The 25,860-nt window shown below is 35.9% G+C and overlaps 1 protein-coding gene across 4 annotated transcripts in view; it reads left to right on the top strand.

The window, feature by feature from the left end:
• The window catches only part of Slc6a18_1 (sodium-dependent neutral amino acid transporter B(0)AT3), a 29,621-nt gene extending 5,448 nt beyond the window's left edge, over positions 1 to 24,173 (top strand). For 2 of the 4 annotated variants that reach the window (XM_011195622.3, XM_054232742.1), the window contains exons 2-9: positions 4,673 to 4,979; positions 9,322 to 9,554; positions 9,622 to 10,196; positions 12,281 to 12,428; positions 12,486 to 12,847; positions 13,085 to 13,247; positions 13,305 to 13,511; positions 19,468 to 24,173. In XM_011195622.3, the coding sequence (XP_011193924.1) occupies positions 4,712 to 4,979; positions 9,322 to 9,554; positions 9,622 to 10,196; positions 12,281 to 12,428; positions 12,486 to 12,847; positions 13,085 to 13,247; positions 13,305 to 13,511; positions 19,468 to 19,671 (2,160 nt within the window). In that variant the 5' untranslated portion in view covers positions 4,673 to 4,711 and the 3' untranslated portion in view covers positions 19,672 to 24,173. The other 2 variants (XM_011195623.3, XM_054232743.1) reach the window with 2 other exon arrangements.
• Positions 24,174 to 25,860: the final 1,687 nt, after the last annotated feature.

The following is a 25,860-nucleotide window of genomic DNA, read 5'->3' as shown; positions in this document are numbered from 1 at the left end:
TTAAAGAAACATTGTTTTCAATTACAAACATGAAGAAAAACATTCAAATTAATTTTTTCTTAGGCCAAGTTTCCGACACCTGCTGATGACATACAGCCCTAAACCATTACGTGGTCTCAACCATGTTTCCCTGTACATCGCAGATTCTTTGGTGGATCCGTGTTGGGTTTAGGCCAGAATTTGATTTAATTTGCAAAAATAACGTCTTTCCAGTATGTTTTGTCTTTATTAATATGACTTTCAGTAGGCTTCACTCTGAAATTTCTATTGCGCTCACTAACAAACGGTATGTTTCGAGCTCTACGACCATGAAAATCAGATTGACGTAGAATTCTCCTTATTGTTTCAGGATTACATGACTTTCATAGTACTATTTCAACCTCTATTGTCAATGCCGGCGCACTTATTGTTAAATTTTCGTATTATCCGTATTTCATCAACTTCTGTAAACATTTTGTTTGAAGCCCCCAAGACCTTTATCACTATATTTTATTGAACAAAGCGTTTGATAAAGTATTGCACAGTATAAATACTTTCCACAATGACAATAGTGTTTTTATGCGATTTTCCAATTTTGTAATGAGTTATCACTAATTACCCTTTTTATATAAACGTACGAGGACCCTTTACGAAATATAAATTAATCTCGACTTTCAAATGTATCATTGAATTCAAATTGTTTATTCCTACTATTTGCCATACTGAAGCCAATAACGGTCACACATCTTATGTTCAGCTGCGTCTTAATTTACCTCTTCGGTACTTACTTATAATATTATTAATAATACTAAACTCAGCAATGTTATGCTTCGTTCTTTGCGTCGAGGTCTACACTTGCTCAGGTACAGAAAAATATTCAAAATTATGGAAAAACAGACTAACCATAATTCGTAAAATCTTCCTCTCGGAACTCCTAGTGCCGTATCATCGGAAGTTGACATCGTTCACGCTTCTGCACCATAAAGTAGGACGGGAATGATGAAGGGCTTGTAAAGTTTGGTTCTTTTCGTCGTGAGAGGACTTTACTTTTCAATTGCCTACTCAGTCTAAAGTAGCACCTGTTAGCAAGAGTTATTCTGCGTTGGATTTCCAGGCTGACATTGTTATTGCTGTTAATGCTGGTTCCCAGATAAACGAAATTATCTACAACTACGCTGACTGTTTGTTTGATGACAGGAGATATTTCGTCTTGTCCTCGTTCACCACCAGACCCATTCGATTCACTTCCTTATCCAGGCGGGAAAAAGCAGAACTACGGCGCGGGTGTTGTTTCCAATGATATCGATATCATCGGCATACGCCAGCAGCTGTATGTACACTCTTGTAGCAGATTGTACCTTCTCTATTTAGCTCTGCGGCTCTTATTATTTTTTCCAGCATCAGGTTAAAGGAGTCTCACGATAGTGAGACACCTTGTCTGAAACATCGTTTGGTATCGGATGGCTCGGAGAGGACCTTCCCGATTCTGACGGAGCTTTTGGTGTTGCTCAACGTCAGCTTACACAGCCGTATTAGTTTTGCGGGGATACCAAATTCAGACATCGCGGCATAGACAAAGCTTTAAAATCGACAAAGAGATGGTGTATGTCGATCCTCCTTTCAAGGGTCTTTTCTAAGATTTGGCGCATTGGTCCAATCAGTTTGTTGACGGTGTGCTTAAGTCTTTCACACAGTACCCTCGATAGAACCTTATACGCGATGTTGAGGAGGCTTACCCCACGGTAATTGGCGCAGAGTGTGGTGTCTCCCTTTTTGTGGATTGAGCAAAGTATACTTTGATTCCAATCGTCGGCCATGCTTTCTTCCGACCATTTTCGATTGAGGAATCGGGTTCTTAATCTCCTGGTTTTGCACTTTCACTGCCATTCAGCAGCCTGGAGAAGTGTTTCCTCCACAAACTAAGTATACTCTGGGCATCGACTGCTAGATCACTTCTGGGGATCCAACAGGAGTGTGCTCCGGTCTCGAAACCTTCTGTTTTCTGTTAGTCGTCGGATCTTTTCGTAAAATTTGTCAAACTCTTCATACTCAAGCATTTTGGTCCCTTTTTTTTTGTCTGCAAATTCGTCTCGCTTCCCTCTTTAGCTCACGGTATCTCTCCCATCCCGCTCGTGTGGCGGTCGATCGAAACATTCCGAGGTAGGCGGTTTGTTTTCTCTCCACTGCGAGACGGCAATCCTCATCATACCAGCGGTTTTTTTTACTTTTCCGAAAACCAATAGTTTCGGTTGCAGCTGTACCACAGTTCCCTTATACCTTGCTAATGAGTGCTCTCACTGAGTAGGAGTGCAAGCCGAGTAGAAAATCGCCTTCTTTACCCACCCTGGCGTTGAAATCGCCAAGCACGATTTTGACATCTTGGCGAGGGCAACGCTCATAGGTACGTTCTAGGCGCTCATAGAAGGTATCGTTTAATCACATCGCCCTTCTCTTCCGCGGTCGCAAATAAACGATATTTTGAAGAACCTCTTTGATGCGGATTGTGGCTGGACGGCCACTGGAGTGAATGCCAGGACTCGACGACGGAGTCTCCCACCACAAATCCCACACCGAATTTACGCTAATTTACGCTCTGCTGTAGTAGATGTCACAAGGATCCACATTTTTTCGTCCTTGTCCCTTCCATCGTATTTCTTGGATGGCGGTGATGTCAGCCTTTACCCTTATGGGTGTATGCCCTTAAATCATAGTCCTTAATACGTATGTAGTGGTCGAGATCAAAATAGGAGTCCCTCATCCGAGGCTGTTGTTTTCTTTTCATTGGTAGTTCGTTTTTATGTGGTGGGTCCCAAACCCTACGCACAACCGCATAAGCGGGATTTGCCTTCTCACTTTAGCTCGTCTCCAAACGGATGTCTGTTGGCTTGGTCTAAGACCGGAAGTCGTGAGCTGCTTGAGCCAGATGTAAAAGAATCGTTCCCGGCCACTCCCAAATGAATGACAGTCAGGAACTTTCCTCACTTACGTGAACTTGAACAAATGCCACCATCCTCCGCTTGAGACATAACATTAATTTACAGCTTTAAGTGATGAAGGAACAAATATAGATCTGAAGGTTTAATTTGCCTCAGATTTGAAGATAAAACTATCAACACTTTTAAAAAATTATTAACATGAGGGTCAGTTTAATGCAGATGAAACAGGACTGTTTCATCGTCAATTATTTTATAATATTTTATTCAATAATTATTGAATTCAATATACGCTTTTACCCAGTTTTTCAAATTTAGTCACTAAAATGGTAAGCGTGTTATAGTAATTTTTATATTCTCGTAACAAAAGTTGCTGAGAGAGTATTATAGTTTGGTTCACATAACGGTTGTTTGTAATTCCTAAAACTAAAAGAGTTAGATATAGAGTCATATATACCAAAATGATCAGGGTGACGATTAGAATTGAAATCCGGTTGTTTGTCCGTCTGTGCAAGCTGTAACTTGAGTAAAAATTAAGATATCTTGACGAAACTTGGTACAAATATACCTTGGGACCGTGAGAGGGTTGCTTTCGAAAATAGGCGAAATCGGTCCACTGCCACGTCCACAAAATGGCGGAAACGTATAAAGTACCATAACTAAGCTATAAATATAGTTATAAAAGTATGTACAAAGGATCGCACTAGGAAGGGGAATATTTGGATGTAATTTGGGCATGGCCCCGCCCCCCAATTGGTTTTTTGTATATATCTCACAAACCAATAAAGCTATATAAACCAAACTTTCTGCAGTCGGTCCCTTAAGTACCCCACCACACACCATGAAAATAGTTGATATCGGATAATAATCACGCCCACCTCCCATACAAAGGTTAGGGTGAAAATCACTAAAAGTGCGTCAACTCACTAACGAATAATATCATAAACCCTAAATTTCAGAAGAAATGGCAGAAGGAAGCTGTACTCAGATTATTTTACAAAATGGAAATTGGGCGTGGCGTCGCCCACTTATGGGTGAAAAACAATATCTCAGGAAATACTCGACCGATTTTAATGAAATTCGGTATATAGAATTTTCTTGACACCCTGATAACACCCGTGGAAATCGGTTCACAATCACGACTACTTACCATATAACTCAATTTTGAATTCCATCTCATTCCTTCACTTTATAATATATACATAACGAACCAATGAAGTAGTGTAATAAAACTTTACACCACTACTGTATGTGATCAGTATCAGATCATAACATGTGAAAAAAATTGTCGAAATCGGACTATAACTTTTCGATGCCCGTATATCGAATATGAAGAATTCAGCGCCTTCGGATAATGTTTCACCGAAAATAACGGTAAATCTCTCAGATATCTTATTTTAATTCAGAGGGAATTATTTTCTTCTAATAGTGTGTCTCTGTACCAAAAATTGTTAAAATCGGTTCATAACTTCCCTTAGCCTAAAAATTTGGCCTATAATGAAATATGTGTTGTGAACCAGAAATTATTGGACAGATTGACAAGGTTTATATAATTCCTTATTATTTATTATTATTATGTTATTATGAAAAAATCAGTTATTTTTACTCAAAACCCAACCTCAGGGCGAAATGACCGAACTGTTTAATAACAAAGATGGAACTCCAACACTCTGTTGAGCATTTATATTCCCATATACTTTTCTTAACTTTTCTGAATGCATTTATTTCTACTTTTAATAATTTGTTTCATTATTCCATAGAATCGTAAAATTCAAGACTACTAGATCGGTATTTCGTTGATGGCTGCAACCAAAATTATAGATGTTCCACGAAATGGGCATGAAATGGCCCCATTGAATACTCGGGCTCGGGGCGATGGAACGCATGGAGTTACAATTGTTCTTACTGCTTCCCAGCGCAATTCCGTAAGCTCAGTGGAGGTGCCGGGCGAGACGGATCGTGCAGCATGGTCTGGGAAAATGCAGTTCTTCCTCAGCATTATCGGATATTCTGTGGGACTGGGAAATATTTGGCGATTTCCGTACCTATGTCAACAAAATGGTGGAGGTGAGTAAATTAAATGAATTTATTTGCACATATTTAAATATCTTTTACATATACATATGTACAAATGTTGGCTATTGAAAAGTAAACAAATAACGATTTCTGCATGTGACAATTGGTTCAACTCTAATTACTTGAAATGTAAATATACAAGTAATCATATACATACTTATGATAACTATGTAATAAATGTAATAAGGGTCTAAGAGAAAATCCCTTCATCAAATTTTATTGATAACAATTTTTCAATTACGGTCCGTCGCGTAATCAGATGAAGTAATAAATGCACATGTATGCACATACATAGGTTCATTTGATTGCATTCTTTGATTCCCTGAAATACCCAATTTAATTAATCAATATATAGAAAATGAAACATTTGTCACTCTATAGGGTATTTTAAGTATTATGGCATATGGAAAATTAAACCCCAATAAAAATTACTTGTCGCATAACATCAATTTAGTTCATTTGGCTAGTCAATAAATACTTAATCATTAAAAAATAACCTTAACATACTCCACAACAATTGGTACAGGATGCTGAAATCAATTGCGTGAAATGAACACTAAATTCAGGAATTGAACAGTGTATATCCCGGAACATATTTCACAAACTATTGTCCGTTTTTATATTCTCGCAAAAAAATTGCTAAAGAGAGTATTATAGTTTTGTTCACATACCGGTTGTTTGTGTCACCCAGAAATAAAAGATTTAGATATGGGGTTATATATATCAATATGATCTGGATGACGAGTAGAGTGGAGATCCGGATGTCTGTCCGTCCGTCTGTCTGTCCGTCCGTGCGATAACTTGAGTAAAAATTGAGATATCTTAATGAAATTTGGTATACATATTGCTTGGCACCCTGAGGAGATTGGTATTGAAAATGGGCGAAGTTGGATCATTGCCACGTCCACAAAATGTCGAAAACCGAAAGCACATAAAGCGTAATAACTAAGCAATAAATACAGTTATATACAAGTAAAATTTGGTACAAAGGATCGGCCAAGTAAGGGGTATATTTGGATGTAATTTTTTTTGGGCAGTGGGCGTGGCCCCGTTCTCCAAATAGGTTTTTTGTATATATCCCGCAAACCAATAAAGCTATATAAACCAAACTTTCTGCAGTCGGTTCTCTTAAGTACCCCACCACACACCATGGAAATAGTTGAAATCGGATAATAACCACGCCCACTTCCCATACAATTGTTAGGTTGAAAAATACTAAAAGTGCGTTAACTCACTAACGAAAAACATCAGAAGCACTAAATTTTATAGGAAGATGCATGCAGATTTTTTTACAAAATATAAAATGGACGTGGCATCGCCCACTTATGGGTCAAACTTCATATACATTAGGAACCAATGAAGATCGCGGAATAAAATTTTACACACATATTGTATATGATCTGCGGCATCACTTGTGGAAAAATTGTCGAAATCGGACTATAACTTTTCAATGCCCCAGATATCAAAAATGAAGAACTCAGTGCCTTAGGGTAATTTTTCACCAAAAGTATCGGTAAATCTCTCAGATATCTTAATTTAATTCAGAGGAAATCTTTTTCTTCTAATAGTCTGTCTCCGTACCAAAAATGGTTAAAATCGGGTCAAAACTTCCCCCAGCTATCCATCGGCCAACGCCGCTTTGTTGTTCTTCAAACGGGTAATTGCTACTCGAATTTCTTCATGGTCGGGTAAGGAAACATCTGTTCCATCGTCATCGATTGGGGAATCGGGTTCGCCATCTCCTGGTGTTGTGCTTTCACTGCCATTCAACAGGTCGGAGAAGTGTTCCCTCCACAAACTCAGTATATTCTGGGCATCACCACTAGATCACCTCAGGGGGTCCTACAAGAGTGTGCTCCGGTCTTGAAACCTTCTGTTAGTCGCCGGATCTTTTCGTAGAATTTTCGAGCATTACCTACCTCTGTCGTATCTTTCCCATCTCGCTCGACAATCCTCATCATACCAGCTGTTGTTTTTTACTTTTCCGAAATCCAATGGTTTCGGTTGCAGCTGTACATAGGGGGTAGATATGCCGTCACACAGTTCCCTTATACCGTGTTGCTGATGAGTGCTCTCAGAGAGCATTAGTGCAAGTCGAATAAAAAATCATTCGGCTGTCGGTTGATATGTTGTGAAAATAGTCTACTTCCCATAAGCCAGAACTCTGAAGTCGGTCTGAATAGTTTACTTTACAATATATAAAGTTAGTACTAGTGAAGATATCGGAACAGAACTTTGCTAAAATACTGTATTTAAAGAGTGTCATCACCCTTCTAAAAATCGGTCCATACGTTTTCGAGACCCTATATATCGAATATGAGGACCACAGTACTTCAGCAAATTTTTTACCGAAATTATAGTTAAGTCTCTCAGATATTTTGAAGAAATTTCGAGGGAATATGTTTCTTCTAATAATATGTCAACGTGTCAAAAATGAGTGAAATCGGGTCATAACTTCATCTATCTCCCATATACCTAATATTAGGGACTTTATACCATATATGTATATGCGAATATGTGAGTCAAATTGTTTGTGATATTAATAAATTTAAATAAATAAATTGCGAGAGTATAAAATGTTCGGTGACACCCGAACTTAGCCCTTCCTTACTTGTTATAAATGCAGTTGTTTGTAACACCTAAAACTAATTGGTATGAATATGGAGTTATATATACCAAAGTGATCAGGATGACGTAACGATTTGAATTCGGAATGTCTGTCTGTCTCTCCGTATATCCGTACAAACCATAACTTGAGTAATAATTGAGTTAACTTAATTATACTTGATACACGTGTTTCTTGGCACCATAACATCGGCCCCACATATTATATGAATTTATAGGTCAATTTGAGTGATATTTTATTAAAATTTAATAAATAAACTTCGAGTCTATAACATTTTCGGTTACACCCGAACTTAGCCCTTCCTTACGTGTTTAATATGACTTTTTATCTACATAAATTAATAATACCAATTTTGTATGTGCTGCGATAGCTTCCGTCTTGTAGTAACTCGTTTGACAGTTTAATTCGTATTATAGACATAGTACCTTTCTTGCGAATGTGAACAAGATTTCATATGCGTTGGTAATATGAGAAAGTTTTTATTGTAGGTAGCGCCAAATTTGGATTGTCTTTCCCAATTTCTCCCCAGACCAAGCTAATTAATTCGATTGGCTTGTAAATTTTCATACGATCTGGCAGCACTGAAATCGAATTGTCTATACTTTGTCGCACTGAATTCTTCTACCACCGTCCATGTCTTACTTTTTCTGCAACATATTTAACTTTTATTAAAGTTTTTTATTCAATATATTCAATACAAAAATATTACGATTTATCTTCGCCTGCCATTTTCAATTTCAAATTTGTGTATAACAATTTTTATTATTTTGATTAATTTGCCCTTTGAGCCGTTCATAATAGTAAAATGGTTCTAAAATGGGTAAAACAAAACTTGGTAGAACTCAGCAAGCGGCGATAGAATTTTTAATGAGGTATTCGCATACTCTCCCGCACGAATTCAACTAGATAACTTTGTTGTTGCTTTCACATGTAAAATTTTCGACAGACAAGCTGCGCCCAAAGATAGCGAGCAGAGAAGTGACCAATCGATGGCAGCTATTAAGAACGATTTCATCAATATATATAGGTATATTGGGGTTTGGAAGGTCTATACTAGGTAACGTGTAACTCATGGTTAGCCCCATTTATTCGACATAAAGTTAATTACTCAGTTAATTATACCTTCACTTTATTTTGTTATGAGAGACCATATATATATACATACATACATATATGTATATAGTATAAAGCCCACCGAAAGTTTTAAAATCCTTATATAATTAAGATAGTTCAAAGATTTTCCGATATTTATGGCAAACTATAAGTTCGGTATCGGGGTCTTAATAAGTTATGATCCGATTTCTACTGTTTTAGATTCAAATTAAATAGTTTGTGAGATATGTACTTTTCGAAAACTGTATAACACAGCTGTTCCTCCTTAATGTGATCCCATATACTAAATTCCATTTACTTATGTTATAGCTTTATTTTTGACTTGGTTATAGCACTTTATAGTTTTTCGGTTAACGGGAATTTTCAAATAAGAACATACTTAGGGTGCCATGGAACATGCGTACCAAGTTTGATCGAAGTACTAGGATATGGATGGACAGACATGCATACGTATTTAGCTTAGGGTTTTAAAAAATACTGTTAGCTCCGGTATCTCATTGTATGGTATATGGTTCAGCTGCATCTGTCATGTTGTACCATTTGCTTGTCAAACACTTGTGTGTGTAATGTGAATTTATTAATCCCTCATTTCAGGGGCTTTCTTAATACCGTTCATGGTGATGCTGATATTGGAAGGTGTGCCCTTGTTTCTGATAGAACTTGGTATCGGCCAACGTATGAGGCTTGGCGCACTCGGTGTTTGGAACACTATACACCCTTGGCTGGGTGGTATTGGAATCTCGTCCTGCATCGTTACCCTATTTGTAGCCTTGTATTATAATGTTATAATAACTTGGGTATTCTTCTATTTATTCAACAGTTTTCGTGTGAGTCTTTGTTTAATAGAGAGTAACCATTGAAAATTATGTGTGATTTAATACCTTTATTTTCCAGTATCCTTTACCATGGGCTTCCTGCCCAACAAATGGCACAGTTGAAGTTGAGGAATGTGCACGTTCATCAGAAACTGCGTACTTTTGGTATAGAACAACACTAGATGCTGCACCTTCTATGGATGAGCCAGGCGGCCTTAAGTGGTGGATCGTACTCTGTTTGTTTCTCTCTTGGACAATCGTATTTTTTATTGTCATGAAGGGCATTCAAAGCTCCGGCAAGGTTGTGTACTTCACATCGCTTTTCCCCTATATTGTGTTGACAATTTTCTTCATACGTGGCATTACGTTAAGAGGTGCCAGCGCTGGACTCATACACATGTACACACCTAAAGTGGAAAAACTGGCCGATCCGACTGTATGGTTGGATGCGGCGACGCAAGTTTTCTATTCGTTCGGTCTGGCTTTTGGATCGCTGATCGCTTTTGGTAGTTACAATCCGCCCAAGAATAACTGTGTACGTGATGTCCTTTTGGTGTCGGTGTGTAATGCCATCACCGCCATATACGCCAGCGTCGTGATATTTGCCATTCTCGGATTCAAGGCTACGGTCAACGTGGATCGCTGTATTGAGCTGTAAGTGCCACCAGAAATTGTTGGTTACATCTAGTTTTTCGCTCTTTAATTTTTTAAATACATCATATTCACAATTCACAAGCATTTCATGCTCGTTACAATTATTTATTGTAACTGCACATTCATTATGCAGATAAAATTGGCATGCGGAGACTAAAAGGGTGTGGTGTGAGTAAATCATTTCAATAGAGCTCTGATTCTTCAATTAAATGGCAACGTAGTGTGTAATTGAAGCAATTGAAATGCACCTATTGTCTATGACCAACCAATGCACATTAGGGTGACACCTATTGACGAGGTATGAATTGTGTAACTCACAGGCTTGCATTGGACGAGCATGCTCAAATTTGTCATTTGACTTTGTCTACTTCATCGTCTCACCTGTTTTTAATCACTCATTTTCACATTCAGGCATAACATGTAATGAGAGCATATATATTAGCTTATTATCGAGATATACAATCATTGTTCATATAAATATTTTTCAACCTCTAATTGTTTTGTTGTTTACCTAAATACACATACACATTTTTGAATATAAACGGTCATTAATGTGAGAGATGCTATGAAAAAATGCAATATTGAAATTACTACCTTCATAATTAATTATCCACAAGCATATTGGTGATACATATGTATATAATTTTTCAAGTCATCTTACACACCAATAAAGTTCGATACGAAATGCTTTTCGAAATGAAAAGATGACATTTCAGTTAGCTGAACCTTGCTTCTAATAACTTGGTTAGCTACTCCACAAATACTGAAATTTTAGAAGTCAACTAACTACGAAAATTGCCGTTCTTCTTCTTCTTAGGTATCGCAATTATAGCCGAGCTATAGCCAATTGGTGATACCACGTGCAGCCATGCCCTTCTCCACGTGGTGTTTTCAACGGAGGGGAAGTCTTCCTCTTCCGCGGCTTCCACCAACGGAATGCATTAAACACTTTCAAAACTGGAGTATTTTCGTCCATTCGGACAACATGACCTAGCCTGTGTTGCCGCTCTCTTTGTTATTCCTGAACTATGTCATTGTTGTGCAAGCTCATATTTCCATAGTATGCGGTATTCACCGTTGCCAATGTTGGAGGACCATAAATATTCGGCTAAACCATTCTCTCGAAAACTCTCTCTTAGTGCCCTCTCATCGGATGTTTACATCTACCATGCTTCTGCACCATATATCAGGACGGGAATAATGAGCGACTTGTAGAGTTTCGTTTTGGTTTGTCGAGAGATGACTTTACTTTTAATTGCATACTCAGTCCTTAGTACCACCTGTTGGAGACGAATTATCTACAACTTCAAAGTTATGTCAGTCAACAGTGATGAGAGATCCAAGTAGCGAATGCGCTGACTGTTTGTTTGGTGACAGAAGCTATTTCGTCTTGTCCTCGTTAACTACCAGACCCATACGCTTCGCTTTCCTATCCAGCCTGGAAAAAAAGAAGAATTAACGACGTGGCCGTTGTTTCCAATGATATCGATATCAGCGTCGTATGCCAGCAGCTGTACACTCTCATAGAAGAGTGTACCTTCTCTACGTAGCTCTCCCTCTTATTTCTTCCAGCAATATATTGAAGAAGTCACACGATTGTGAGTTACCTGTCCGAAGCTTCGTTTGGTATCGAACGCCTCGGAGAGTTACTTTCCAATCCTGACCGAGCTTTTGATTTCTTCAAGATTTAGCGCATGATGAATATATGCAACATATCAACATTGATAAGGTGAAATCGCTCGATAGGACCTTATTTGCGATATTGAGGAGATTTATCCCACGGTAATTGGTATAGATTGTGGGGTCGCCCTTTTTGTGGATAGAGCAGAGTACACTTAGGTTCCAATCGTCGGGCATGCTTTCGTCCGACCATATTGTTTCATACCAAAGTTGAGTGGCGAATCCCATCCACTATATACAATACAAATGAATTTCGAATATAGGCTTATTGAAAAAACAGTATTATTAATTACAGCATGGACTTTCAAAGGAATCAAAAATATGGATATGGATAATCCTTACTTGTTATTGAAACGTATATTATGAAGGTTTTTGTGAAATTTTTATTTCTTTTTTCCCAACAGCAATAAGGACATCCTAATCAAACACGATTTACTGCATTTCAAAAATGCAACAATGGAAGAATACGATGCTGTTATGGCAAAACTTAACGGTACCGAGTCCTTCAGCTTGGAAATTGAGGAATGCAGTCTATCAAAACAACTTGACAATGTAAGGACTTCGCATAAATGTACGAATTAATTGATTTATGAGGTGAATTTATTGCAGGCTGCCGAGGGCACTGGCCTAGCGTTTATTGTTATTACTCAGGCTATTGTGGAGTTACCTGGTGCGCCGTTCTGGGCAGTTTTGTTCTTTACAATGTTGCTTTCCCTAGGCCTGGGATCTCAAATTGGCATACTAGAGGGGATGCTATGCACTCTCTTTGACATTGATATCATTAAACGGGTTAAGAAACAACATGTGACAGGGGTAGTATGTCTATTCTGCTTCATTGTCGGTTTCATCTTCTGTACAGGTGCCGGTGAATATTGGCTCAAAATGTTCGACTCATTTGCGGGCACCATTGGGTTGGTTGTGGTCGCATTGATGGAAACAATTGCGGTGGTATACGTCTATGGACACGAGAGGTACATATTTCGGTGTATTCGTAAAAAATTGTATGGGAAATATTATACATACATACAACTTGATTTGGTTGTCGATATTGCATTCCAGTTGAAAATCATTAAATAGTTTACCAATACGTTAAGCAATATCAATAACATGAATTAATTTTGTGACTCAAGTTATATATTAGATTTGCATAAAAAATTTGAAATTTTGTAATTTTACTAACGAATGTTATCTATGAATAAATAATGTAGATTTACGGAAGATATCTATCAGATGACCGGATACCGACCCGGCCTCTATTGGCAGTTAACCTGGCGTTATATTGGACCAGTCATTATGACGGCAATTCTAGTCTCTTCTGTCGTCTTCATGGTCATCAAGAATCCAACATATGGAGCCTGGAACGCACAACTTGTAACAAATATTTTATATGTAAAATTATTATTTTAACTTACCCCAAATGTTCTTCAGGGTGCTGTGCAACAATCCAATTATCCACCATGGGTAATGGGCGTCGCATTAGCTATGATTCTCGCTGGTGTTTTGCCAATGCCCATAGTATTTTTGATGCGAAGCTTCCAGTGTCTAAAAGTGGACTTAGATATACACCAGGGCTCAATAAGGCGAAATGAGACTACGGCTTCTACAAAGGAAATGATCGATAATGACGACGATGAGGTGATTTTTAAACAAATTTTCAAGCCATACACCATTTATGTATATTTCTATATTTGTACCTAAAGCTGTTTTATACACGAAAATATGTATTTGCTTTAGTTTTGTGTAGTTCATTTGTTTGGTTTTTGTCAATCAGGTATTACTAACTCAATTCACTCATATTTATTTCCTTTATCACATATTGTTATCACTGTGGCTAACCCATTTCGAATGGTGACTAACACATGTTTGAACATTTTTAAACTTAGGTTATGAGTCCGGATATGCCTCCTCAGAACTCACTTGCTGCGACACGGTTCACTATCGGCGAATTTGATGTAAGTTAATAGGTGCACACAAACCAAAAACAGTGTTTTAACCGCTCTTTAATAAATCAGGAATTCCCGTTATTTTAATCTATTTAATAACGTCGCCATTAAGCAGTAATTTTTGTAAAATTCTACACGAAACTAATTGGATTTTTAAAAAGAAAACGAAGAAGTTTAAACAAAGCGTGTCTCTGGAGTTTACTGGAGACTGGTCGAAACTAGAAGTCCTCTATGACTAAACACTTCTGAATTTGATGATTCCATGAAGTCTTATATATTTTTTCTTGAAAGCTCTCCTTTTCAAATACATACACCTTAATTGTGATGATTTTTTTTTAGTTCAGAGAGCTGGGCCCACTATGTTCAAATTACGATCAAGGTAAAATTAGCAAAAAAAAAGTGAACCATTTTAATTCAAAATTCAAATTTAATGGGGAATATTTATTATCGTTCGAAATATCATTTTTTCGCATTTATTTTTTTTTTAAATTGTCTCTTTCAAATGCTGACCGCGGCTATGTGTCGAATCGGGATTGTCCGCATAGATTTTAGCTTTACATATTCCAGCAGGAAAAAGTCTAAAGGTGTGACATTACACGATCTTGGAGGCTAATCGACCGGCCCAAAACATGAAATTATCTGCTCACCGAAGTATTTTCCATTGAATTGATGCGATATGTGGGAAGTGGCACCGACTTGTTGAAACCAAATGTCGCTGAAATCACGATCTTCAATTTCGGACATCAAATAGCAGGTTATCATGGCGCCATGATAGCAAACGGTGGCCATTGAGGGTTACGTTCTCATATTTTGAAGAAATATGGACCGATGATTCCACCGGCCCAGAAACCACACCAAACTTTGTTTTTTCTGGATGAAATGGCAGCTTTTGAATCTCTTCAGGTTGCTCTTCACCCCAAATGCGACTTGACTCGAAAACGTTGGATCTTCTTAGAACTTTTTAGAGCTCAGAGAACGAAGCGATGTCCCTTGGTAATGTCGAGCGGCAGTATTTTGTACGCTTTCAATTGAAGATCTCGACGTAAAATGCGCCAAGTCGTTCCATACGTCAGTCCGAGTTGCTGCGAACGCCGTCGAAGCGACTCTCCACGGTCTTTGTGTACACTCTCAGCTACGGCTGCTATATTTTCTTAACTGCGAGATGGACGTGATTTGTTCGCTTGAATATTATCCAATAATGAAATCTGGGTTTCAAGATGGTAGATGAAGTTACGAATTGTACACTCAGTAGGCCGATTATGTTGACCAAAATTTGAGCGAAGCGCGCGAAACACATTACTTTTCCAGTGATCTGTCACTATTATGTTACTATTGGAAAAAGTACCTATACTTGGATAACCCTTTATTATATTAAATTTTGTAATGTTTTTAGATATAATTCTTGATTCTTTCCACTTTAAACTCTACTTAATTGAAATTAATAGACCAAGCGGTGTGAAAACACTGTTTTACATACACATGTCTTTGGCCACCACAACAAAACTTTCGAAATACCCACATAATGAAACTTTTTTCAAAAATTTTCCACAGAATTAAACTGAACATCCATAAACGTAAATTCGTTAAGAGTAACTTACCTTACTGATGATTTAAATATGAAGTAATACTATTAAACGGCATTAATTGAAATAAAAAGGCAACAGTTACCTCCAAATAAATTACATTAAATGAGCGTTTTACTGAACCAAGTTTATTAACAAAATGTTATAATACAAATAAAAATATAATAAAATTAGAAAAAAAGAAGCGCCCGAGTTCTAAATAGGAGCATGCATATACAGATCAATGTTTAATATACATACATATGTACATAAAATGAAAATTGAAATTGTAATCATCGTGCACCCATGCGCCACATCACAAATCTAATACTTGTACCACTAACGAACTGTTCATTAAACTTATCGAAAAAGCAATCAACCAAATAAATGATGAAAAGCTGTCACCAGCACCTGTTGAGGCCTTTTAACTACGAAACGTAATATTTTATCATAAAATCGCTCAACTGCAAGACACCGACTAAAACTAAAATGAAAACTATAAATTTAAATTGGCGCGAATAACAGCAACTAGCAAAAATTCGTCACTTAACTGCTTTTGTGTTCGCACTAATCCGTTAATTTTAGTATACTAATTACAACCACAAATAATTTGCTTGTCCCATATATGAAGGCCTGTACATAGCTAGTTACGTAACGAGATTGGCGGAAACGGAAATGGAATGTGTGGTTTTACTTAATAGTTAAAATATTAGTAGATTAACAACTGAACGCAGTGAATACGGTTAATGTTGAGCAGACATTATTTTAAGTGACGTTGTTTGCTCATATGTAAACGTACAATACATACATATGTACACATAGCCTATGGTATGTTAACCACTTAGTCAGTCTCAAACGTAAAATAAAAAAAATGGAAATGACGATAAGCTTAAACTTCAAATATTTACAATTATAAAATCGATTAACGGATTAGCTAATAATTAATATTTAAATGAATGCCTTTAGTGAAAGTAACACACCATCGAAATTTCTGTAATTGTTTCGAAAATTCTGTCAATTGCTGTGTCTTGGATTATTCCAATTGTAACTCTGTACACGTTATTGAAGAAGAAACTCTCGTTACTAAATTCCATGTGTGTATAAGATATTTGAAGGCAATGCATATTAAAGGTAAGTTTGCAATTGATTTACACACAAATTTGTTTTTACTCTCTCTTGGTTTTATGAATGTGTTATAATTATTTATTATAGTATAGTAGTAATTTATTATATAAATATATATTATTTATAATTCGCACTTCTTCATAATTACATAAATGTTTTGTAATAATATTTGTTTAGTTTCTATGTTTTACCTTTGCTTATAGAAATGTGTTTTATTATATATTATCGATTTCCCTCATTTTGAACATAATTATAGATTTTCTATGCGAATATATTCATATGTACATATTTACTAGCGGATCCGACAGACTTTGTCCTGCATGATATTTCAAGATTATTTAACAAAGCATTATTTTTTTGTTAGGGCAAACATCTCCCAAACAAATTTTCCCAAACCAATTATATATACCTTTAGGCGGCACCATCTATTTTTGGCGAATATAAAACATCAAACATTTTTATTTAAATTAGACCGAATTGAACCATTTTCGGATACACTTGTAGACCCAAAAAAATTAGGAAGAGTTCAGTTACATGCACATGTACAGAAGAATTTTATATACATACATATATAGAGAAACTGTACTTACTATTGCATGAGGTAACCGAGTTCCCGTTGAGTTTAATTCAAACCAAATAGAATCTAAAATTGCCCCCAATCTCGTCATAAACTTAATATCATCAATAATTTAAGGTTGACTCGATAAGCAACCGCCTCTGACAAATTGACTTACTGAAATTATGAGTCTTTATTCATAGATTTCTGCGTATACATACATATGTTCCAATATGAATTCCAAGATACTATCTTAAACGTATAGATTCTTCTTCTTCTTGACTGGCGTAGACATCGCTTACGCGGTTGTAGCCGAGTCCATAACAGCGCGCCACCAGACCCATACGCTTCGCTTCCTTATCCAGTCTGGAAAAAGCAGAACTAAAAACGCTCGTGTTGTTTCCAATGATATCGATATCCCTTTTATTTCCTTCAACAATATATTAATCAAGTCGCACGATTGTGAGTTAACCTATCCGAAGCCTCGTTTGATATCGAACGGCTCGGAGAGTTCCTTCTCAATCCTGACCGAGCTTTTGTGTTTTTTTGTTGTTTAAGGTCAGTTTACAGAGCCGTTTTAGTTTTGCGGGGATACTAAGTTCAGACATACCAGCATAGAGGCAGCTCGTTTTCGTGCTGTTGAAAGCAGCTTTAAAATCGACGAAGAGATGGCGTATCTCCATCCTATTTCCACGGGTTTCTCCAATATTTCCAATATTTGGCGCATGGTGAATATCTGCAACATATCAACACTGATAAGGTCAAATCAGTTCGTTGACGGTGGGCTTTAATCTTTCACACAGCACGCTCGATAGGACCTTATTTGCGATATTGAGGAGACTTATCCCACGGTAATTGCATAGATTGTAAGGTCTTCCTTTTGAGCAGAGTACACTGAGTTTCCAATCGTCGGACAGGCTTTCTTCCGAACATATTCCTCAAAGAAGCTGATTTGCCGCCGTATTCGAATAGCTCGACCGGCAATCTATCGGCTCCCGCCGCCTTGTTGTACTTCAAGTGGGTAATTGCAAATTTCTTTACGGTCGGGCAATGAAACATCTGCTCCATCGTCATCGATTGGGGAATCGGGTTTGCCATCTCCTGGTGTTGTACTTTCACTGCCATTCAGCAGGCTGGAGAAGTGTTCAATCCACAAATACAGTCCCACAGTTCTCTTATACCGAGATGCTGATGAGTGCTCTCAGAGAGCAGGAGTGCAAGTCAAGTAGAAAATCGTTCGGCTGTCTGTTGTGATTGCAGCTTCTCAATGTCGAACCTTCCTTGTGTTTGTTGACGTGTGCGCTATGCTACACAGAGGCGGGTGCGTATCTTAGCTGCTACAAGATAGTGATCCGAGTCGATATTAGGACCTCGGAGCGTACGCCCACTGGAGACATGTCGTCCATCTATCACAACATGGTCGATCTGGTTGCGCGTCATTCGTTCGGGTGACAGCCAAGTAGCTTGACGTATTTCCTTATGCTGGAATCTAGTACTACAGACGACCATATTTCGGGCCCCTGCGAAGTCGATCGGCGTCGCTTTGATGCAGATTGTCGCGGTGGCCAGGACTCGACGACGAAGTCTCTCTCCTACCACGAATCCTACACCGAATTTGCGCTCCTTTATATGGTCGCTGTAGTAGATGTCACAAGAACACACCTTATTCCATCCTTGTCCCTTCCATCGCATTTTTTGGATGGCAGTGATGTCAGCCTTTACTCTTGTGAGGACATCAACCAGTTGGGCAGGTGCACCTTCCCAATTAATGGTCCGGACATTCCAGGTGCATGCCCTTAAATGGTAGTCCTTAATACGTTTGCAGTGGTCGTCGTCAAAATTGGGGGTTTTCATCCGTGGCTGTTGCTTCCTGTTCATTGGTAGTTCGTTTTTATATGGTAGGTCCCAACTCTATGCACAACCGCATAAGCGGGATTCGGGAATTAAATGTAAAAGAGGATTACCATATACTTTCCTATAACTTTATTGTTTTGTCAATGCGCTATTCCTGACCGAAGTTTTATTAGAATTTATTAAAAATGCAAAGATTACTGACTAAGAGAGATCCTTCCCCAGCAACTACTGCGCCAATATCCGAGTGCGTTCTCAATGATATTCAATTTAAGTGATGTGCGGTCGATGTCGATGTTGATCATAGAAGCCAAAAGTTACAAAAATTTAAAAATTTTCTCCCGATTGGATTTTTACTGTTCACACAAGGACTAATAAAAGTACAAATTTTGGAGATTTTACTTTTATTTTAAATAAACGCTCCCACATTTTATATAATAATTTATATATAATTGGTTTTTTAATATAAGATATAGCAAGCATGCATACCTAAATACAAGTTTCTACATTCAAACATACATTTGTTAACATTTCCATATATTCACGAATTTCAGGATGACGAAGATAATTACAGTGGTCCCGCAATGGGCGGTCCCGTTAGAACACGAAGCGACTTTTCGGATGATGACGATGATGATGATGACGACCGGCCTGTGACGATGCGAAGCTCCAATATCCATTCCAAACTTGCCGTACCGAATCATCTAAATGTGCCAACAAGTAAACGCTCATTTAAAATGGAAGTTTTCGATTTGTGAAATACTTAAGTTTGGATGTAATTAGTAATTAAGACGGTATGCCTGATTATTTACTTTGACATTTGACAACTTAATGCTTAAATAATTGTATTGCAAACGCCTCAATAGTTTTTTGTTATATAGTTAAATCAATTTAAGAATTATAAAAGAAATACAATATTGAAATTCTGATTAAACCAAATGTATATATGTATATACACACATACAAGAAAGACAATGTGAATATTTGTTTGTGCTTATGCATCTGCGTATAGGCATGTATGCATGTTTGTTGTGATTCCAAATCTATGTCAGAAAGTACTTAATTACCTTTATACCAATTTATGCATAGCACTACATATTTATATAGAAGAAATCGCATATATTATTTGTTACATGATAAATACAAATGTTTACGTTACTAATGGTTCACGCACACATACATGCACATGCATTACGACTAGGCCAAACCTTAAAATGAGGTTTTAAGGAGTTAGGTCGGTTTCAGAGTCTGTAAACAAGGGTATTTTAAAATTTTTTTCTACTCTCGCAACAAAGTTGCTAAAGAGAGTATTACAGTTTTGTTCACATAACGGTTGGTTGTAGCTCCTAAAACTAAACGAGTTAGGTATGGGGTTATGTGTATCAAAATGATCAGGGTGACGAGTAAAGGTCAAATCCGGATGCCTGTCTGTCCGTCCGTCCGTCCGTCCAAGCTGTAACATGAGTAAAAATGAAGACATATTAAACTTGGTACACGTATTTCTTGGCCGCATAAGAAGGTTAAGTTCGAAGATGGGCGAAATCGGACCACTGTGACGCTCACAAAATGGCGATAACCCAAAATATATAAAGAGCTATAACTTAGCCAAAAATTAGCTATAGAAATAAAATTTGGTATGAAGGATCGCACTATGAAGGGCCATATGTGGATGTATTTTATTGGGGGCCCCCTACTGAATTTTATGTACATATCTCGTAAACTACTGAAGCTATTTCAACGAAACTTTCTAGAGTCGTTTCTTTTATGTACCACCTTATACAGTGCAGAAATGGAGAAAATCGGATTATGACCACGCCTACATCCCATACAAAGGCTATGTTGAAAACTACTAAAAATGCTTTAATTCAGTAAGGAAAACCACCAGAAACCTTAAATTTCATTATAAAGATGGTACAGAAGAGCTGCACTCAAAATGGTTTACAAAATTTTAAATGGGCGTGGTTCCGTCCACTTATGGGTCAAAAATAATATCTCGGAATCTAGCCGACCAATTTCAATGAAATTCGGTACGTAATATATTCCTGGCTTCCCAATGATATGTTAGGAAAATAGTCCAAATCGGTTCACAATCACGCCTACTTCCCATATACAATAACCTTGACCTCAGAGGACTCACAGCTTCGAATAATTTTTTTACCGAAAATATGGGTAAGTCTCTCACATATTTTGAAGAAATTCATAGGGAATATTTTTCGTCTATAACTGACGGTATATAATAATCGGTTGAGCTTTTTCTGCTATATATGTGGATGGTGAATGGATTAACTTAAAGAAGTTACTTTTGAAAGGTTCACCTTTGTCTGCTAAAATTCTTTGAAATTTTTATTATAATCCCGGGATCCACAGAGTTGTGGTATACACAAGGAATATTTGGGTATTTACATAAATGCATATGCGAATATTTTTAGTTATTCTTGTATAACAGATATTTCCCCCGATTTATTTGTTATTTAGGCTAATTGGTAATGGCTAAGGTATATCTAAACAAATAGTCAGCAACTGATATTTGATATCCTTGTTGCTGACAAAACTTCAACGGCATTATTTGACAAAAGTATTATTTCTCATCAAAATATTTACTAATATGTGTTTAAGATGAATTGTAGAATTAGGCTTAAATTAAGACTATGTCTAGATGTGAGCTTGATATTAAATGTGGCCGATGTACATATATAAAAATTCTTATTGTGGAGCCTTAAATTAAACCTAGTTTTATAATAATACACTAATGATATTTACTTGCTGTTTTTAATTTTCAAAAGTTCATCATTCTTATTGCTCCACATTGGCATTTGTAGTCTTATAAGAAATACTCAGAGCTGGTTATAAACGCCATTTTTAGTTAATTATGTATTTTAATATATTATTTGATAATAATGGCATTGAGCATTGTAATTATAACACAGTGAAGACATTGTATTGTAGTTTCAGGAAGTACGATAGATAAAAAAGGATTACGATTTATGTGCGGTTAATATTCGTACGGATTTCTGCTCGTTACAAAATAAATTACTCATGTCTACTCTTCGGGTAAAAAAAGGAACATGTATAGGAAAAGATATAATATAAAAATACAATACCTTTGTAAATTACTTGACACACGCATATGCATACATGTACTATTATATTGAGATACAAATAACAACTACTCATTATGAAACTGGTAGTTTTGTATAGTAGAACCACCGATTATCCGGATCAAATTAAACCAGGGGTATTCTGCATAATCGAAATTCCGGCTAATCGATTTCAAAGCAATTCAAACAATATTTTAATTTTAATACATTTTAATTATTTAATGGGTTTTAGATGCGTCGTATAGATATTACTATATCGAGCCTTTACCGCCATTTTAGCATAAGCGACAAAAACCAAACTTTACAGGAGAAGGTTTTTTTTTAATTCTTTTAACCATTAATGTGGTAGTAATTTAAAATTTCTCATACATTAATGCTTTTCAGACATTTGCATATATAATTGAAAAAAAAAATTTAAATGACTACCACATTAATGGTTAAAAGTATTTAAAAAAAACCTTCTCCTGTAAAGTTTGGTTTCTGTCGCTTACGCTAAAATGGCGGTAAAGGCTCGATATATAATACACGAGCCTACATAATGCCTACATAATTTAAAATTTTAAAATAGTTGAAAACAACTTGAGATTGATCTTTGACGTAATTAATCATATCTTTTCATTGTGACCTAGTCTCTGAAGTGTCCCCAAGTCTTCAAGTTTCTAGAGCTAAAGGCCTAACCAGATATATTAGCATTAAAGTCATTAACTTTTCGATTTGTTTTGGAACAAAGCTACTCCAAAGCAACAGTGTTGATTGTATGGGGTATTAATAGCAAATGCACTTCATGATTTATTTCACAAAATACCTCATTCGGATTTGTTCATCAAAATAGTGTTTGCCGTCAACTTAGACTTATAGCTGGTAATGTTGGCGGATACTTGAAAATTTAGTAAATGTAAAGACGATGCTAATTAAATACATAAATGCATAACAACAGTATATATAAAAAAGTATTGAAACAGTCAATTTCTTCAGCAAACATCTTATATGAAATAAAATTTATAAATAAAGGCGTGATTTATTGTTATGACAGTAAATTAAGACGTAAATGTGTGATATATTATATGATATTCACTAATAAATAGTATGTAAGTTGAAAATATTCAAACGAATATAATAATTAACGCAACGCTTAAGCGATACAAATACGAAATTACGAAAAACGAATTAGCCAATATTGAATGCTTTTATTAATGCCACTGAAGAAGATTAACATCTGCATACATATATATACATATGCATGTATGTACACCTTATAAATTTAGGTAAAAATTTGTATGTGTGACCAAGTCTTGGTTTAAGTTTCGTTTAGCCAATTCTAACCGCTGGTTGAAAACTATATGATACACTCGAGTATATAATATACATAAGGTTGAGATGTTGTTAAATAATTGTTGACTATGCTATTTTTATGTTTCCCATCAATAGTAATAACAATATATAGATTATTAAGCTCTGACGTGATTTTCAATTTCGTGTTTCCATGAAGACATAAACCAGACAAACAGAACATAAGACAATTGGGGATTCAGTTTATACATGAATGTATGTATGTAAAGTGTATATGAGGATTGTCTTTTCAGAAGGGGATATCTACATCTTAACTTTTTTTCACGAAATAAGAAACCATTATAATGGAAATAATTACAGATCTACTGAAAAATAGTATTTGTATTTAGGAATAATGTCAGTGCATTGTTCTAACTATACAATTTGACAAAAATAGGACTTTGTCATTTAGAGCCACAGAATTATAAAAAAATAGAATATCCGCTATTGACACAAAACCGCTTCAGTTCATCTAAATTGTACAATTCCCAACTGTTTCTTGAGTAAATTTGAAATATCTTCTTGCATACTTTCAGCGAGCGTTGTACTACATCCAAATTATCTAAAGTAAAAGGAGGTCGTTTGCCCCGTTTTAGTAATGGCCACTAATCAGTTTCTTAAGGAGAAAAATTCTTTTCAATGATTGTATACTATCCAGTCTCTTGTAATTTTCATTCAAGCTTTTTATATCTTTCAGAATCCATTCTTATCCCAGTACTTTTAATTGATCATCTCCTTTTATGTATTATGAAAGGAACAAAGGGTACAAATATCCGGTTTTCAAACGGACGCTCACATAAAAAGCTCTTTGACTTGGAAACTAAATATCTCGTTCAGATCATAATCCAAGTGACAAAATTCTATATATTAGCACTAAGAAAAAAATAAAAATGTAAATAACCTCTTTTAAAAACACATTCCTCATATGTTTATACATTTTGGATATTAAGGATTAAACAAAGTTATGACAGAGCAATGCAGTGGCCTAATGTGTGAGAGTTTGGAATATGGGGTTTAGTTAGATAGAAGTAAGGGCCGCAGAAGTAAGGGTTTCAAATTTTTCTGATGTATATATTGACCTTATTCAAACAATTGAAGTGTTGGAATTTTTTTTCTCTTTAAACTTGTATAATTATTTCTAATGAAATTATTTTTGGCCTTCATATTATTGTTTATTAAAGCGAGATTATTTCTAGCTTATCGCTCCTATCCATTGTGAGAGTAATTCCAACTACTACAAGAGCTGAAAAGTCGTTGGGGTATCCATTCGATCCAAACACGCACATAATTATCTTTAATTGATTGTTTTAGCTAGCTCAAGACAGTCGTTGTGTCGATGTATCATACATATGTTGCAACAATGTCAGATTATGGTATGAAAACCGAAAACGTTCGTCTTTTTAGTCGACCACAGACTTTTCTATCCATGTAGCTTACGAAATATGTTCAGTTTAGCTTAACGTTTAGAAAACAATAAAAATAACGTCAAATATTGTTGTCAACAAATTATTATCAAAAAATATATTAATTTTGTATATCACTTGCTATTCTGTAAAAATTAATTTTATTGTGGGATATTTGAGGGACGGTTGCTATGCCAACATATAGTATACATACATATGTAACTACATAGATGACAAACAAGCGCTTGTTTATATATTTTATTTTACAAAATAAAACTACTTATGTGTAATAACATAATTTAGTAATAAAAAATTAAATATATGTTTTAAAGTTACTATTTTTTAATAAACAATAAACAGTTATTTGAGAAAGCAGAGACGAGTAAGAAACAAACAAACGTTTTAAATTCTATTTTAACTACATAGATAACCGTTGAGTGAACTGTACGGATGCTTCCGGATTTCTACATACAATAAATACATGTCTATATATTCTTTGGGATCATGGGATATATTTTTTGCAACTTATACATACATATTTATATACAGTGGAACTTCCATAACTCGAACTTCTATAAGTCGAAGAAAAAGATTGAAGTCCATAACTCGAACTTTTGAATTGGTAATAGCGTTTAGAAATCAAATTTCAAAATCAATAGAAGTCAAATTTCATACATATTGTCTTCCATAAATCGAACTATTCGACCAGGGCATAATACAAATTTTAAAATTTTACTAACAACGAACAATTTTAAAGGAGTGCCTATATTCGAATGGAGGCGAACGAAAAATATGATATTACACTTATAGATTTCATAAATCGTATAACAAAGGCATGAGATACAGACGTCAAGAGCCAAACAATAGCAAAGTGCAACAAACAAAATTACAGGATAAATGTTTTAACGTATTTAAATAAAACTTTTTGCGAAGCAAATAATTGAAACTGTGTGCAAATCTATGTATATATTACAGCTTTTTAAAAAATTTATGTTTTGATGAAAATTTCTATAACTCGAAATCACAATAACTCGAAGTTTTTTTGTGGATAATGGTGATTCGAGTTAGAGGAGTTCCACTGTATATATTTTCATTTGTAAGTATGTACGAGTATTTA

Source organism: Zeugodacus cucurbitae, chromosome 6 (genome assembly GCF_028554725.1).
Source record: "Zeugodacus cucurbitae isolate PBARC_wt_2022May chromosome 6, idZeuCucr1.2, whole genome shotgun sequence".
Lineage (NCBI taxonomy): Eukaryota > Metazoa > Arthropoda > Insecta > Diptera > Tephritidae > Zeugodacus > Zeugodacus cucurbitae.
This window is presented reverse-complemented; position numbering and strand designations above follow the sequence as displayed.